We start from the raw sequence: 17,883 nt of genomic DNA, 5'->3' as shown, positions 1-17,883 counted from the left end.
CCTATATAGAATTTTTCCAGAAAGTGAAGTTATGGGATGGTCTAATCCACAATTCTTTAAAGAAATCCCTTTTTAAAAATACCTCCAACTAAGGATAGGAGAAACATTTATTTTTCACTGGATGCCCTTTTATGACTCCAAACTTTGTACCAGGTATTACCTATGTGTTAACTATTCAAAAATTTTCAACTAAAAAATACTAAAGATGAAATTAAAAGACATTAATGTAATGTTCCCTTAAGAAAAACAATACAGTATGTGTAGTTTCTTAGAGAAGCTTATTTCTTCAAATATTTTCAAGTCAAAACTGTGCCACAGGACACATTCTTCCTTGGCTGTGCAGCAAAAGTTGGAAATTGCATTTATTTTTTAGCAGATGGCAAGATTTTTCTTTCTGTGAAAGAATTCATCTGTCCTGTGACTTTTTACAGAGTTTTCTGAAGAAATGGCTGAGTAACCACTCCAGGAACCAAGTAGACAAACAATTTGAAACCTAAACCTATCTTTAAACAGTGTTGTAAATATGGGAAACTAACATCGCAGGCATACCCTCTTGTTTTTTTGTTTTTTTGTTTTTTTCTTTAATCACCCACCTCTGAAATAAATTCTTCTTCAAGGTGCTGGTGGTGAAAGCTGGAGGAATCCTGTAGTTCCTCCCTGTACTCCTTCCCCAAAAGGTGGATGCTGAATTCTGCAATCTGTTCAGCTGCTGGTTTTGTGGCTTCTTCTATCACATTCTCAATTTCATTGCTAATCTGGATTTTCAGAGAAAGAACAATAAATGCCAAGGCTTATTCATTAAATCAAAGAGCATTTATTGATTGTTTCAATGTGTCAGAACTGTGCTAAAGGCAGCCTCTGAAGATAACATTATTATACCGTATTTGACTTTGGAACAAATTGGGTAGACTTTAAGACATAGGCCAATACTGAAATTACTATTCATTTGTTCATTCCTTTGAGCACACATTGCACAGTTCAGGGCAAGGTAGAATATTTTCCACAGGAAACCATCAAGGTGAGTTTAAAAATAGTTGACTGCTATAATTATCATCTGAAAATAGCCTAGAAGGGTTGTTTCCAAACCTTTTTGTCTTAGAGCCCTTTATACTCTTAATAATCATTGAGGAATCCAATGTATGTGGGTCACACCTATACATATTTACCAAACAAAAGATTAAAAGAGAAATTTTAAAAATATTAATTCATTTAAATATAATATAATCATCTCAGTTCATGTAAAAATGAAGAAAATATTCTGCAAAAGAAAAAAATGGTGAGAAGAGTGACATTGTTTATATTTTTGCAAATTCTTTAATGTCCTGCTTAATAGAAGACAGCTGTATTCTTCTATCTGCTTCTGTATTCCATTAGTTACAATATGTTGTTTTAGTTGACATACATGAAAAAAATCTGGTCACACAGATATCTATCAGAGAAGGGAGGAATATATTTAGATTTTTCAGATAACTGTGGATATTCTTTTTTGATGCTATACCTAACTCAACAAGCAGTAATTTCTTAAAGGTTAGTTGCTATGTGGAACCTGAACCCATATTCAACAAACTTTTTGTACTCTGTAACATAAAAACCCAGGCCTTCTACTGGCCAAAGCTGAAATAATTTAAGCAACAATAAATAATGGATTATAACCCAAAGAATAAATTAAATATCCATGAGTCTATACTGATATAATAAATAAATGATGAAACAAATAAATGAAAGGGAAGAGACAACAGTTTCTTACAGAACAATTTCAATAATTAATAAAGGTAGAAAAAATGATGGAAGTAGAAGATCACTACTAGAGTACTACAGTAATAATTATCACATGCAAAATACACTTAAGTGCATGTAATCCAAGTTTCTCCATTTTGATACATAAGAAAACCAGGATTGAATAGGATGAATGACTAGCATAAAGAATCACAGCATGTCAATGACAGAGTCAGGAAGAGAATATCAGGGCTTTTTTCATTGTATCATTTATCATCCCTGATGAATCATACAGTCAGAGACCTTTAAAACTTCAGAATGGGAAAGAACCTCAAAGATTCCACCACTCCTTCTGATGCTTGAATTTTCTTCATAATATCTTTGACAAATGGCTGCTTATCATCAGTTCGAATGGCTCTGATGAGAAAGAAGCATGCCTTTCAAACACAGACTACTACACTTCAAAAATGCTTTCATGGTTGGAAAGTTCTTAATATTAAACCCAAATTTACCTTCCTATAAATTCCACCATTGATCCAAATTCTATAACCTGTGACACATTTAAAACTTAGTTGCACAAAGCCCATCGAATATGTACAGGCAGCTATCACATCTTCCTTGACTTTTCAGTAGTTCCTTTCCTCCACACATTTCTTAGGCTCTTAATATCTTTCTTAGAGAATGACACTTACAAGTGAAGTCTAGCCAATGAAAATATGCAATATGTTGTTTTAACAGAAATATATGAAAAAATCTAGCCACACATCTCTCTTATAGTAAGCTGTATTTCAATTAAAACAATCTAAAATTACACTAGCTTTTGTCTTTTCAGTAACTGCATCATACTACTGATTCACAGTAAGACTAGTATCAACAAAAACTCTTAGTCCTACGAAATTTTGCACAAGACTTTGCATTTTTTCCTTATTAAGCTTCATCTCACTAAATTTTCAAAGAGACTTGTTTCCAGTTTATTATTTAAAAAAAGCTTGAGTAGTATTGCTGCTACAGAATACTGAAAATTCTAAGTAAATATTTTAATGGTTTTAATGCATAGTCTGCAAGAAAGTAAAAACAAAACAAAACCAAGGTGTCAAAAAACAGGAATCTGGAGAGTTGAGTCAGTGTTGAAGGTGGCAGCTTCCATGGAGCATCTACTGATCCTTTGTGACCGAGGCTTTAATTTTAAACAGCACAAAGGGACAGAATACAAAGTAGAAGGTGAAAGCAACACAGAAAGACACAGAAATTAAAGTAATTAAAGTAGTAAAGAGACATGAGAGAGAAAATGAGGAGGTCAGGCATATCTAATCATGAAAGATAACAGCTGAGAATTTCTCCAAATTTATGTTAGACATAAAGTTTCACATTAAGGAAATACAACAAATCCAAAACACAATAAATAAACATAAATACACATCCATACCCACTTTTGTAAAACTGCAGATTCTTAAATACAAAATCGTATACTAAATGTGTATATATACATGCATATACATATACATACAAACATATATACATACGTGTCTATGTAGATACATATATATCTTAGAAACAGCCAAAGAACACAACCAGATTACAAAGGCAGTGCCAAATGAACTGACAGTTCACTTCTCAGTAGTAACAACAGAAGCAGAAGATTGTAAAATAAAAGCTTGACAAAAAAACCCTTCAATCCAGAATTGAACATATATTTAAAACACCTTTCCAGAATTAGAATGAAGAAATTTTCAGATGATCAAAAGCTGAGATCAAAACAGTGAGAGACTTTCATTAAGTTAATATCCGAATTATATATTTCAGAAGGAAAATTACCCAGAAGATAGACCTAAAATTTTTTTTAATTAGAAAATAAAATAGTAGGGCCAGGAGCAGTGGCTCACACCTGTAATCCCAGCACTTTGGGAGGCCGAGGTGGGCAGATCACTTGAGGTCAGGAGTTCAAGACTAGCCTGGCCAACTGAAACCCCATCTCTACTAAAAATACAAAATTAGCTGGGCATGGTAGTATGCGCCTGTAATCCCAGCTACTCAGGAGGCTGAGGCAGGAGAATCACTTGAACCTGGGAGGCGGAGGTTTTAGTGAGCCAAGATCCACTGCACTCCAGCCTGGGTGACACAGCAAGACTCCATTTCAAAAAAATAATAAATAAATAAAATAGTAAACATCTGGGTAAATCTTAAACAAATTTTAGCTGTATAAGTAGAATATAATACAGTCTAATTAGCAGAATGAAAAAAGAGAAAGAACAAAAATACTGAAAAGTAGCATATAGGTCAGCAAAATGATCATTTGAATTACAATGTTCTAATGTTTCTACATTGCTCAGGATAAGAATAAAGATATTGAAAAACTTAAAATTTGTTAAGTTAAATACACATTATAATTTATAGGATAATTCCCAACAGAACCAAAATTTGGTATATAATTTCTAGAAGAGTAGATGGGAAAATGCATTAGGAAAATAGCTGCACAATAAAACTACCTTGGGCTTCATTTGAACCAGAGCTACAGGCAATCTAATTTTTGTTAGGTATCTCTATATTGTTGTGTTTTCCTACTGGTTCTATAAATTCGCTTAAATCCTCTGTTTTGGATATTAATGTTCCAATTGACTGCATACAATTCCTTAATTTCCATTAAAGTGAATTCTATCTCATTCTATAAATGTTTTCAGATCTAAATCATAGCTATTCTGCCCCAAGTTCAAAGCTACAGTATCACTTTTTATTCATTCATTCACAAATATTTATCAAATGCCAGTATTTGCTAGCACCATCTACTTGGAACACACCTGTACTTAGCACAAAAGTATTGATTCAGGTATCCACTCAGGGATTACCACCAGACTTGTTCAGTGACAGGGAGGGTGATGAGGCAAAGTGGAGCGACTTAACCTGATTTTATGTAAGTTAAAATGTCCACATTGGGAAGTGAAGGTGCAAGATAACTAAATTGCATCTTCCTAGTGACTATGTTTTGTCAGAGTTTGCTCTATATTTAAAAAACAGCATTTGTGAACCCCCTAATTTTTTAAATGCAGTATTTAAATATCTAACAAAATGTTTCTATATTCCTGGGCAATGTGTAATTTTTTTGTTAATCTGTATATATCTTTTTTTTTTTTGAGACGGAGTCTTGCTCTGTCACCCGGGCTGGAGTGCAGTGGCCGGATCTCAGCTCACTGCAAGCTCCGCCTCCCGGGTTTACGCCATTCTCCTGCCTCAGCCTCCCAAGTAGCTGGGACTACAGGCACCCGCCACCTCGCCCGGCTAGTTTTTTTTTGTATTTTTTAGTAGAGACGGAGTTTCACCGTGTTAGCCAGGATGGTCTCGAACTCCTGACCTCGTGATCCGCCCGTCTCGGCCTCCCAAAGTGCTGGGATTACAGGCTTGAGCCACCGTGCCCGGCCAATCTGTATATATCTTTTGTGAGAGAGACTCAGCTATAGGATTTAGTGTTGTTTAGTGGACAGGTTTCTATTAATTATGGTATATTCACAATGCATGGTACTTTTTGCCTTTTAAACTACATAAAATGTATAGCTTTACCCTCTGAAGAGCTAAGATCTGGTCTATTAAGGGTTGGAAGAATATAGGCAAAACCACCATAGTAAATCATGTCACAGAGGCCACAAGAGGCAGTGGGCTTACCTCAATGACAGTCCATTTCATTTATAATTTGAAGCCCTCTCTCACCAAAAACTCTACAATAAGAGCAGATTTACTCAGTTCTCCAAGGAACCTCAAAATTGTTTTTAATGTACTGGTTTTAGAATTCACGTCATTTTTCTAATAGGGCACTACATGAAGTCCTGTGTAGTCCAGCAATGGGAGATAAACTCTCTCTTAATCTCTATGCTCCACGTTAGAAACTAAGTAACAAAACAGAGCATCACTCACACTCTCCTCTGGCCTTTCCAAGCTGCTCTCTGAGGCACCTTCATAGGAGTCCACCCCTGGATGTGGAACACTGAGAGCAGCGTCTAAGAAGAAAAGCAAAAACATATGCATGAATTCAGTCCCTGATTAAGTCAGAGTTCCTATCAGGAAATAAGGAACTGACTTCAAAAACCATTCCCATAAATAGTTTGCTTTATTGTCCTGGAAATTCGGTGCTTTCTAACCTCAAGACACATCTGTATGACGTCTTCTCAGAACAAGAAATAATTATGGTGCATTCAACAAGCATATATTGAGCACCTACTGTATGCCAGACTCTGCACAAGACACTACGGACACAAAGACAACATTCCTATACTTAAGGAGCTATCTGGTAAAGGGGACATATACTAAAAGAAGTAACTCCTGTACCAGAGAGCGGAAGTGGGTAAAGGTTGGAAACTGGCTGTGAATTGACAAGTGTTAAAACTGGACCTTATGTTATTCTATTTTTGTAGATGTCTGAAATTTCTAACACAGAGAAGTTTGTGAGTTTTTTAAAATTAAAAATAAAGTAATGAATTACCAATTTACAAGAAATATACTGATCAAAGGAACATGTTAAACTATACCACAGAATGCAATAAGAAAATCTTTACTCTGGGAAACTCTCACAGGATGAATGACTAACGGTGGCGTTAGAATGGCTATGTTTTAACATTAGTGGTAGCTACAGAGTGTTTGCCTTAAAATAATTCATTAGCTCATACATTTGTTTTCAGTGATGTTCTGACTTGTATTATATACTTAACGATTAAGGATTTTTAGGTACCGACAACATTATGCCATAAATTTTTAAAAATTACTTTTTCTTGAGAATTTTGAACAACATATAAAAATAGAGAAATCTGATATTTTTAAAAAGTTAGCACAAAAAAATGTACTTTTTTGTGAGACTATCTTAAACCATAAATAATTTAAAAAGAAAAGCGAATAAAGACACAAAAGCATACCTCCCAATGTTGAAGTATCACCAACAGGAACTGGAGAAGACAGTTCAGGGCTAGAAAAAAAAATGTTTGCAGTTAATGAAATGACAGACACATGAGGGTTTATTTTGGGATTTTGGAGTTGTTTTCCAAAAAGGAAAACACTAGAGCACCAATTAAGGGCTCCCAAGTAAAAGTACCAAGAAGCAAAGTTTTTAAAAGTAAAACTCCGGAATTCCTTTATTTTACATTTATTGATGCATACTCAACTAGAATCACCCTACCTAGAATTCCTCCCTAGTTATCTTTTCATCACCCTGTTTTCTCTCTTCTCAGTTCTTATCACTATGTGAAATTTTACTTATATTCTTATTTATCTCTGTCTCTAATGCCTTAGTCCTCTAGCACAATATTGCCCAAAAATGGTAGCCACTGGACACATGTAGCAATTTAAATTAACTAAAATTAAACCAAGTTAAAAACTCAGTTCCTCATTTACACCTGCCACATTTCAGGTGCTTAATAGCTGCATGTGGTTAATAGCCATCACACTGGACAAGATGGTAAAGAACATTTCCATCACCACAGATGTTCTATTGAACAGGAATGTAGTAAGAATCTAAACTGCATGAGATTGGAGACCTTGACTAATATATTCCTGCTGTATTTTCCAGTGCCTAAAACAGTACCTGCCATTTAGTAGGCATTAAAAATATATTTTGGGGTAAATAAATACTATGTGTCAGGTAATGTAGAAGGTACTTGGCACGTAATTGTAAGCAAAACACCCATGGTATATGAAGGCTTCAGTCTTATAGAAATTATACACACTAAGTCAATAATTACAGATGAGACAAGTAGCATAGACAAGAAAGTAGTGGCTGCTAGAAGGAACATAAAGCCACACACCTGATCTCATTGGAGAGATCACTGAAATCATAAAACCTATTTATGTAAAGAAAGTCAAGCTTAGAGAAATTATTTGCTGTAGGCCACATTGCTAACAGGTATCAGGTATCCTAGCTGTCGTGTTACCATGCCACTCTGCAACTACAAGCAAAGAAGAGATCAGAAGACTTTGAGAAAGCCCCTCCTCCTAAAGGAAAGAAAACAGGTTTCCACAAGTCCGTATTTTCACATATCCCAAAGGTATAAAAGTTAGATTACAGTAATTTGGGAATATTTTAGAATTTTCAAGTTTGTACACATGTCCTAAGAGGAAAAGGGCTATTCCCTTAACCTTTTCAAAGATATTGGATCAGTGATGATTGTCTGTTTTCAACTTATAGCAATTAAAAACTCTCTTCAAGTCGGGCGCGGTGGCTTATGCCTGTAATCCCAGCATTTTGGGAGGTCCAGGAGGGTCAATCACCTGAGGCCAGCAGTTCGAGGCCAGCCTGGCCAACATGGTGAAATCTGTCTCTACTAAAAACACAAAAATTAGCTGGGCGTAGTGGCACATGCCTGTAATCCCAGCTACAGGAGCCTGAGGTATGAGAGTCACTTGAACTCAGGAGGCAGAGGTTGCAGTGAGCCAAGATTGTACCACTGTACTCCAGCCTGGGTGACAGAGGAAGACTCTGCCTCTAAATAAATAAATAAATAAATACTCTCTTCAATGTTACCAAGTCAACTTCCTAAAGTAATTTGATCAACAGTCAAAAATATCTCCCTCATAGATGTGCCCAGGTCTGTGACGTGCCCACTAAGTCACATCTTCAGAGCCACACCTTTAGATCACCCTACTGCTCTCAATTAGATTACAGAGGTACTCAAAGCCTCGAGATAAACATGGCACACATTTTGAGGCATCAGTTTTACTAGAAGCTTAAACAGTGAGGAGTTAAATAAGAACTGCTGTATAATTTAAAACATTTTAATATTATAACAAACATGGCTATATTATGGAATAGAATATAAAGTTTAAATGAATATGAAAATAAAATATGATAATTCAAAGACATTTTATGATTGGAGCTGGTAGGGGAGGGTCAACTAGGGGCATGTTTTCTAAATACCCAGGCTTTGGTAGAAAATTTGAGAAACATAAGTTAAAAAAAAAAAAAAAAAAAAACCTTCACCGTAAACATCCTTCTGGCTTTAAAAATTCTATCTAAAAAAGTAAGATGTTAAACTATTACACAAAACTCATCAGTATTGTTTATTTAGAGTACTTTTGCATAAAATTGCTTACTAAGTTTCATCTAGAAGAACCTAAAGGGTATGACATCCGGACAAGTTATTTTGATGAGCAGAGGACAGCATGAGTGATGAGGAAGCATCAAGAGGCTTCTTGGGTTACAGAAGATGGAGCTGAAAAAAATGGAATTCGGATGCATTCGGAAGAAACATTAACATAATCAGGCCTGAATAGGGTTTATCAGTTGTCCACATGGCAGTACTCCTTCTCAGTACCTTCATTTCATAGATGAAAGAAATAAGGTCCAAACAGGTAAAGCAACTTTACCAGGCTCACACAAAACTTCGTAACTGTATCCAGTTCTCTTTCAATAATAACAGCAAGAATAATTACAACTAAATTTACTGAACTCTCATCATGTGTGATACACTGCCAAGTGCTTTATTTACGTTAACTAACTTAATTCTGGCAACCACCTTAAGAAGGAGATCCTATGATCCCATTTAGACTGATGAGGAAATTAATGCTAGAAGAGGTTTAAGATTTGCTCAGGGTCACACAGCTAAGCCAATGGAGGAGCTGTGATGTAAAATAAGGCCCACTGGATGCCAGAAACCTCACTCTTACTCAACTCAAGTCACTTCTTCACAACATGGCCCTTACATGATCCCTACTCTTTAGAAGAGTTTCACTTGGCCTTCGTGATACTGGCCTATAAACACCAAATGACCTAAAAGTCAATGTGTAAGGTCCTAGAAAGAGGAAGGGGAACCTGGTTACAGTTGGAGACCTATGGAGAGAAACCAGATATAAGGATCACAGTAAGGCAAAGGTAGGAAAGCACAGCACAGCAACTAGAATAGGATGTTGGGATGAGGTAGCAGAGAAACCGGACTTCACCTGGGGTGAGTTAAATTGTCCCCGACATCAAATCTAATTTAAGCTAATTCTCTAACTAAGCAAGCATTCAGAATGGAGAAGTTTGATTACTTCAGTTGAACTAGATTTCACCTTGCTAAATTCAAAATAACATTATTTTAATAGTGATAAGTAGGAATCTCTCAGTAATTTAAATCACTTGCCTATACTCCAACTCTTAATCCCTCACCCACCCACTCTCCTTTCAAGAGACAGTAAAGAACACTTAACAACAAGAAACATTTTACATGTTTTCATTAAGTATTCCTCCTGCAGAGATCCTTTAAAATGTCACTCACAACAGCACTGGAACACAGAGGTGTCTTGAGTTTGGAAAGAGAAATACTACTTCATTTCTAAGTCAAATCACAAAGTTGAAGCTGTTCAGCTAAGATCTTTAGCTTAATACTAACAACATACCACCCCTTACTATCTCCTTTCCTCAGTTCATCCAGCACGTTATTCATTCTTCACCACTACTACCTAATCATGTCAATGGAATTCAGGTGGGATTGTGTCAAAAGATGCTCACAGCCACATAGAACATACATTTAAAGACATTGTAAAACAAGCCAAGCACAGGTTCATATGCGGGTTCCTACTCCCCTTGATGACCTTCTATACTTTGCTTTGCTCTTGAATATGTTACTCTAATCACATGTGACAGCAAAAGAATTCAAAGAAAGGAGTTAAGAAACCTGAGTGCTAGTCCTAGATGTATCATTAACTTTGTGTATGATTTAGGGAAATACCTTAGTTGCTCTGGGCCTCAAGAACTTAACCTTTAAAACAAGAACACCTCCACGTCTTCCTATTTCATGAAGGTGTTGACAAAAACTAAATAAAATATTATATGCAGAAGCATCATAAAAAGTATGAAATGCTAAACAAATATAAAACAGGGGTTAATGGGATAGTGACATATGTCATCCAAAACAGAATAAAACATTTGCTGAAAAAAAAATATATAGGCCGGGTGCAGTGGCTCACACCTGTAATCTCAGCACTTTGGGAGGCCAAGGTGGGTGGATCACCTGAAGTCAGGAGTTCAAGACCAGCCTGGCCAACTTGGTGAAACCCCATCTCTACTAAAAAACATACAAAAATTAGCCAGGCATGGTAGCACATGCCTGTAATCCCAGCTACTCAGGAGGCTGAGGCAGGAGAATCACTTGAACCTAGGAGGCGGAGGTTGCAGTGGGCCGAGATCAGACCACTGCACTCCAGCCTGGGTGACAGAGCAAGACTCTGTTGCAAAAAAAATATTAAAAAAAAAAAATACATATATATATATATATATATATATATATATTTGGCTTTGTGATTCATGATGGGTATTCTCAACTACAATTCTCAACTACAAACGTAAATTAATTGAGACACACACACAATCCCAAAGAGCAGTCGTTATGCTGAGAGTATCACCAGAGACCTGATAATAGACTTGGGTGATTAGGCAGAAATTCTGTTATTAATTTAACAAATATTTAGTAAGCACATATCCTAGGCTGAGCCTTGCACTGGTTATTGGGGATGTAACCGTAAAACCAGATGGCAGGAGTTTAAGCAGTGACTGGAGCTAAGTGGACATTCTTTCAAGATGTCTGGCTATAATGGAGATAAATGCAGGCTTTTAAAAAAATATGTAACATGAGAGGGACTTGAGCATGTTTAAATACTAATGGGAAAGAGTCAGTAAAGAAGGAAGTTGGAGACTCAGAAGAAAGAGAGAAACAATGACAGGCAGAGGTTTCTAAGAGGAAAGACAGAATGTAAGGTCCTGAATATAGGCAGAAAATTTTCTTTTTAAGAGTTGGCAACTGATAGCAGAGACATTTAAAATAGGATATAGCAGAGTATTTGGTGCAAGATACACATTAGCAGATGTATTAGAGTTTGCATAGAGGTCTGCAATTTAAATTACAGAGAACTGTGATTGGCAAAATACTAGCCTCCCAAAGAGGTCCATATCTTAATCCCCAGAGAGGGGAATTAAGGTTGCAAGTAGAATTAAGCTTGCTAATCGGCAGATCTTAAAATAGGCAGAGTATCCTGGGTTATCCAGTAGGCTCCATGTAATCCCAGGAACCCTTTCATGTGGAAGAGGGAGACAGAAGAAAGTCAGAGTGATGGAATGTGAGAGAGACTCCACTGGCCATTGCTGGCTTTGAAGATGGAAGGGGGCCATGAGCCAAGAAATATGGGTGGTCTGTAGAAGCTAGAAAAAGCAAGAAAACAGATTCTCCCCTACAGCTTCTAAAAAGGAACACAGCCCTGCTAATACTTTGAGACCCAGAAGAGGCTTCTGAACTACAGAACTATAAGATAATAAATCTACGTTGTTTTAAGTTGCCAAGGTTAGACTAATTAATTAAAGCAGCAGTAGAAAACAAATACAAGAATCTCTTTACACAGAGAATACAAAAATAATCTCAAAAAATTATAAAAATAAATTTGAATAGTGGAAACAGGAGTTAATGGAGTAGTGACATATGTCATCCCAAAGAGAATAAAATATTTGCTGAAAAAATATATATATTTGGTTTTGTGGTCCATGGAAATCATGGGCAAATAAGGATTTTAATGGATAGTGGTAACATTCAATTGGAGAAAGATAGACTGAGTAAATTCTTAGGCCACTCCTCTGGTATCACTCCCAGTGTGAGCTAGCCCCATGTCACCCCCTTCAGCATCTCCCACAGTCGGCAGTCTCCACCCCACTTCAACCTGGTCTGCCCTAGTTTCAGGCAGAATACACATTTTTTAATTTTCAAAATTCACTTATATTTTTGTTCATATGTATTGTTATTTCTTTATATGCCTTATTTTCTAAGAATAGTGAATATCTTGTGTCCTCTACTAGACCTAGTACACACAGTGACTTATCAGTAGAGATACATGATACATACAGTCAGCTCTGCTATGCTATTTATCTGTGAATTTGCTTCAACATGATTAATATATTAAGAAACAGTTGGGAGCAAGATGGCCGAATAGGAACAGCTCCAGTCTTCAACTCCCAGCGCGAGCGACACAGAAGACCGGTGATTTCTGCATTTTCAACTGAGGTACTGGGGTCATCTCGCTAGGGAGTGCCGGACAATCGGTGCTGGTCAGCTGCTGCAGCCTGACCAGCGTGAGCTGAAGCAGGGCGAGGCATCGCCTCACCTGGAAGCGCAAGGGGGAAGGAAATCCCTTTTCCTAGCGAGGGGAACTGAGACACACAACACCTGGAAAATCGGGTAACTCCCACCCCAATACTGCGCTTTAAGGAAACAGGCACACCAGGAGAATATATCCCATACCTGGCCGGGAGGGTCCCACGCCCACGGAGCCTCCCTCACTGCTAACACAGCCGTCTGCCGCGATCTATCCGCAAGGCAGCAGCGAGGCTGGGGGAGGGGCGCCCGCCATTGCTGAGGCTTAAGTAGGTAAACAAAGACGCTGGGAAGCTCGAACTGGGTGAAGCTCACAGCAGCTCAAGGAAGCCTGCCTGTTTCTGTAGACTCTACCTCTGCGGACAGCGCACAGCTGCAGTCCATTAGGGGAAAGAGCGGGGCCGTGGCAGACGCAAACGACTCTGTCTGACAGCTTTGGGGAGAGCCGTGGATCTCCTAACGCGGAGGTTGAGATCTGACAACGGACAGACTGCCTGCTCAGGTGGGTCCCTGACCCCTGAGTAGCCTAGCTGGGAGACATCCCCCACTAGGGGCAGTCTGACACCCCACACCTCACAGGGTGGAGTCACCCCTGAGAGGAAACTTCCAAAGAAAGAATCAGACAGGTACACTCGCTGTTCAGCAATATTCTATCTTCGGCAACCTCTGCTGCTGACACCCAGGCAAACAGGGTCTGGAGTGGACCTCAAGCAATCTCCAACAGACCAACAGACAGTCCTTCTGACTGTCAGAAGGAAAACTATCAAACAGGAAGGACACCTATACCAAAACCCCATCAGTACGTCACCATCATCAAAGACCAGAGACAGATAAAACCACAAAGATGGGGAAGAAGCAGGGCAGAAAAGCTGGAAATTCAAAAAATAAGAGCGCATCTCCTCCTGCAAAGGAGCGCAGCCCATCGCCAGCAACGGATCAAAGCTGGTCAGAGAATGACTTTGACGAGATGAGAGAAGAAGGCTTCAGTCCATCAAACCTCTCAGAGCTAAAGGAGGAATTACGTACCCAGCGCAAAGAAACTAAAAATCTTGAAAAAAAAGTGGAAGAATTGACAGCTAGACTAATTAATGCAGAGAAGATCATAAACGAAATGACAGAGATGAAAACCATGACACGAGAAATACGTGACAAATGCACAAGCTTCAGTAACCGACTCGATCAACTGGAAGAAAGAGTATCAGCGATTGAGGATCAAATGAATGAAATGAAGCGAGAAGAGAAACCAAAAGAAAAAAGAAGAAAAAGAAATGAACAAAGCCTGCAAGAAGTATGGGATTATGTAAAAAGACCAAATCTACGTCTGATTGGGGTGCCTGAAAATGAGGGGGAAAATGGAACCAAGTTGGAAAACACTCTTCAGGATATCATCCAGGAGAACTTCCCCAACCTAGTAGGGCAGGCCAACATTCAAATTCAGGAAATACAGAGAACGCCACAAAGATACTCCTCCAGAAGAGCAACTCCAAGACACATAATTGCCAGATTCACCAAAGTTGAAATGAAGGAAAAAATCTTAAGGGCAGCCAGAGAGAAAGGTCGGGTTACCCACAAAGGGAAGCCCATCAGAATAACAGCAGACCTCTCGGCAGAAACTCTACAAGCCAGAAGAGAGTGGGGGCCAATATTCAACGTTCTTAAAGAAAAGAATTTTCAACCCAGAATTTCATATCCAGCCAAACTAAGCTTCATCAGTGAAGGAGAAATAAAATCCTTACAGATAAGCAAATGCTTAGAGATTTTGTCACCACCAGGCCTGCCTTACAAGAGACCCTGAAGGAAGCCCTAAACATGGAAAGGAACAACCGGTACCAGCCATTGCAAAAACATGCCAAAATGTAAAGAACATCGAGGCTAGGAAGAAATTGCATCAACTAACGAGCAAAATAACCAGTTAATATCATAATGACAGGATCAAGTTCACACATAACAATATTAACCTTAAATGTCAATGGACTAAATGCTCCAATTAAAAGACACAGACTGGCAAACTGGATAAAGAGTCAAGACCCATCAGTCTGCTGTATTCAGGAGACCCATCTCACATGCAGAGACATACATAGGCTCAAAATAAAGGGATGGAGGAAGATCTACCAAGCAAATGGAGAACAAAAAAAAGCAGGGGTTGCAATCCTAGTCTCTGATAAAACAGACTTTAAACCATCAAAGATCAAAAGAGACAAAGAAGGCCATTACATCATGGTAAAGGGATCAATTCAACAGGAAGAGCTAACTCTCCTAAATATCTATGCACCCAATACAGGAGCACCCAGATTCATAAAGCAAGTCCTTAGAGACCTACAAAGAGACTTAGACTCCCATACAATAATAATGGGAGACTTCAACACTCCACTGTCAATATTAGACAGATCAACGAGACAGAAAGTTAACAAGGATATCCAGGAATTGAACTCATCTCTGCACCAAGCGGACCTAATAGACATCTATAGAACTCTCCACCCCAAATCAACAGAATATACATTCTTCTCAGCACCACATCGCACTTATTCCAAAATTGACCACGTAATTGGAAGTAAAGCACTCCTCAGCAAATGTACAAGAACAGAAATTATAACAAACTGTCTCTCAGACCACAGTGCAATCAAACTAGAACTCAGGACTAAGAAACTCAATCCAAACCGCTCAACTACATGGAAACTGAACAACCTGCTCCTGAATGACTACTGGGTACATAACGAAATGAAAGCAGAAATAAAGATGTTCTTCGAAACCAATGAGAACAAAGATACAACATACCAGAATCTCTGGGACACATTTAAAGCAGTGTGTAGAGGGAAATTTATAGCACTAAATGCCCACAAGAGAAAGCAGGAGAGATCTAAAATGGACACTCTAACATCACAATTAAAAGAACTAGAGAGGCAAGAGCAAACACATTCAAAAGCTAGCAGAAGGCAAGAAATAACTAAGATCAGAGCAGAACTGAAGGAGATAGAGACACAAAAGCCCTCCAAAAAATCAATGAATCCAGGAGTTGGTTTTTTGAAAAGATCAACAAAATTGACAGACCGCTAGCAAGACTAATAAAGAAGAAAAGAGAGAGGAATCAAATAGTCGCAATAAAAAATGATAAAGGGGATATCACCACCGACCCCACAGAAATACAAACAACCATCAGAGAATACTATAAATGCCTCTACGCAAATCAACTAGAAAATCTAGAAGAAATGGATAATTTCCTGGACACTTACACTCTCCCAAGACTAAACCAGGAAGAAGTTGAATCCCTGAATAGACCAATAGCAGGCTCTGAAATTGAGGCAACAATTAATAGCCTACCCACCAAAAAAAGTCCAGGACCAGATGGATTCACAGCTGAATTCTACCAGAGGTACAAGGAGGAGCTGGTACCATTCCTTCTGAAACTATTTCAATCAATAGAAAAAGAGGGAATCCTCCCCAACTCTTTTTATGAGGCCAACATCATCCTGATACCAAAGCCTGGCAGAGACACAACAAAAAAGAGAATTTTAGACCAATATCCCTGATGAACATCGATGCAAAAATCTCAATAAAATACTGGCAAACCGGATTCAGCAGCACATCAAAAAGCTTATCCACCATGATCAAGTGGGCTTCATCCCTGGGATGCAAGGCTGGTTCAACATTCGCAAATCAATAAACGTAATCCAGCATATAAACAGAACCAAAGACAAGAACCACATGATTATCTCAATAGATGCAGAAAAGGCTTTTGACAAAATTCAACAGCCCTTTATGCTAAAAACGCTCAATAAATTCGGTATTGATGGAACGTACCTCAAAATAATAAGAGCTATTTATGACAAACCCACAGCCAATATCATACTGAATGGGCAAAAACTGGAAAAATTCCCTTTGAAAACTGGCACAAGACAGGGATGCCCTCTCTCACCACTCCTATTCAACATCGTGTTGGAAGTTCTGGCTAGGGCAATCAGGCAAGAGAAAGAAATCAAGGGTATCCAGTTAGGAAAAGAAGAAGTCAAATTGTCCCTGTTTGCAGATGACATGATTGTATATTTAGAAAACCCCATTGTCTCAGCCCAAAATCTCCTTAAGCTGATAAGCAACTTCAGCAAAGTCTCAGGATACAAAATTAATGTGCAAAAATCACAAGCATTCTTATACACCAGTAACAGACAAGCAGAGAGCCAAATCAGGAATGAACTTCCATTCACAATTGCTTCAAAGAGAATAAAATACCTAGGAATCCAGCTTACAAGGGATGTAAAGGACCTCTTCAAGGAGAACTACAAACCACTGCTCAGTGAAATCAAAGAGGACACAAACAAATGGAAGAACATACCATGCTCATGGATAGGAAGAATCAATATCGTGAAAATGGCCATACTGCCCAAGGTTATTTATAGATTCAATGCCATCCCCATCAAGCTACCAATGAGTTTCTTCACAGAATTGGAAAAAACGGCTTTAAAGTTCATATGGAACCAAAAAAGAGCCCGCATTGCCAAGACAATCCTAAGTCAAAAGGACAAAGCTGGAGGCGTCACGCTACCTGACTTCAAACTATACTACAAGGCTACAGTAACCAAAACAGCATGGTACTGGTACCACAACAGAGATATAGACCAATGGAACAGAACAGAGTCCTCAGAAATAATACCACACATCTACAGCCATCTGATCTTTGACAAACCTGACAAAAACAAGAAATGGGGAAAGGATTCCCTATTTAATAAATGGTGCTGGGAAAATTGGCTAGCCATAAGTAGAAAGCTGAAACTGGATCCTTTCCTTACCCCTTATACGAAAATTAATTCAAGATGGATCAGAGACTTAAATGTTAGACCTAATACCATAAAAACTCTAGAAGAAAATCTAGGTAGTACCATTCAGGACATAGGCATGGGCAAGGACTTCATGTCTAAAACACCAAAAGCAACGGCAGCAAAAGCAAAAATTGACACATGGGATCTAATTAAACTAAAGAGCTTTTGCACAGCAAAAGAAACTACCATCAGAGTGAACAGGCAACCTACAGAATGGGAGAAAATTTTTGCAACCTACTCATCTGACAAAGGGCTAATATCCAGAATCT

General features: G+C 38.2%; 1 protein-coding gene across 1 annotated transcript in view; it reads right to left on the bottom strand.

The window, feature by feature from the left end:
* The window catches only part of IMPG2 (interphotoreceptor matrix proteoglycan 2), a 109,331-nt gene that overhangs the window by 51,798 nt on the left and 39,650 nt on the right, over positions 1–17,883 (bottom strand). The window contains exons 5-7 of the mRNA XM_033211434.1: positions 6,612–6,661; positions 5,620–5,702; positions 594–755 (exon numbers count right to left, since the gene is read on the bottom strand). Coding sequence (XP_033067325.1) covers positions 594–755; positions 5,620–5,702; positions 6,612–6,661 — 295 coding nt within the window. The remainder of the gene's footprint in view (positions 1–593; positions 756–5,619; positions 5,703–6,611; positions 6,662–17,883) is intronic.

The sequence above is a fragment of the Trachypithecus francoisi genome, unplaced genomic scaffold (genome assembly GCF_009764315.1).
Source record: "Trachypithecus francoisi isolate TF-2019V2 unplaced genomic scaffold, Tfra_2.0 Lachesis_group0, whole genome shotgun sequence".
NCBI classification, from domain to species: domain Eukaryota; kingdom Metazoa; phylum Chordata; class Mammalia; order Primates; family Cercopithecidae; genus Trachypithecus; species Trachypithecus francoisi.
The sequence above is the reverse complement of the archived record's forward strand: the minus strand, read 5'-3'. Positions and strand labels throughout refer to the sequence as shown.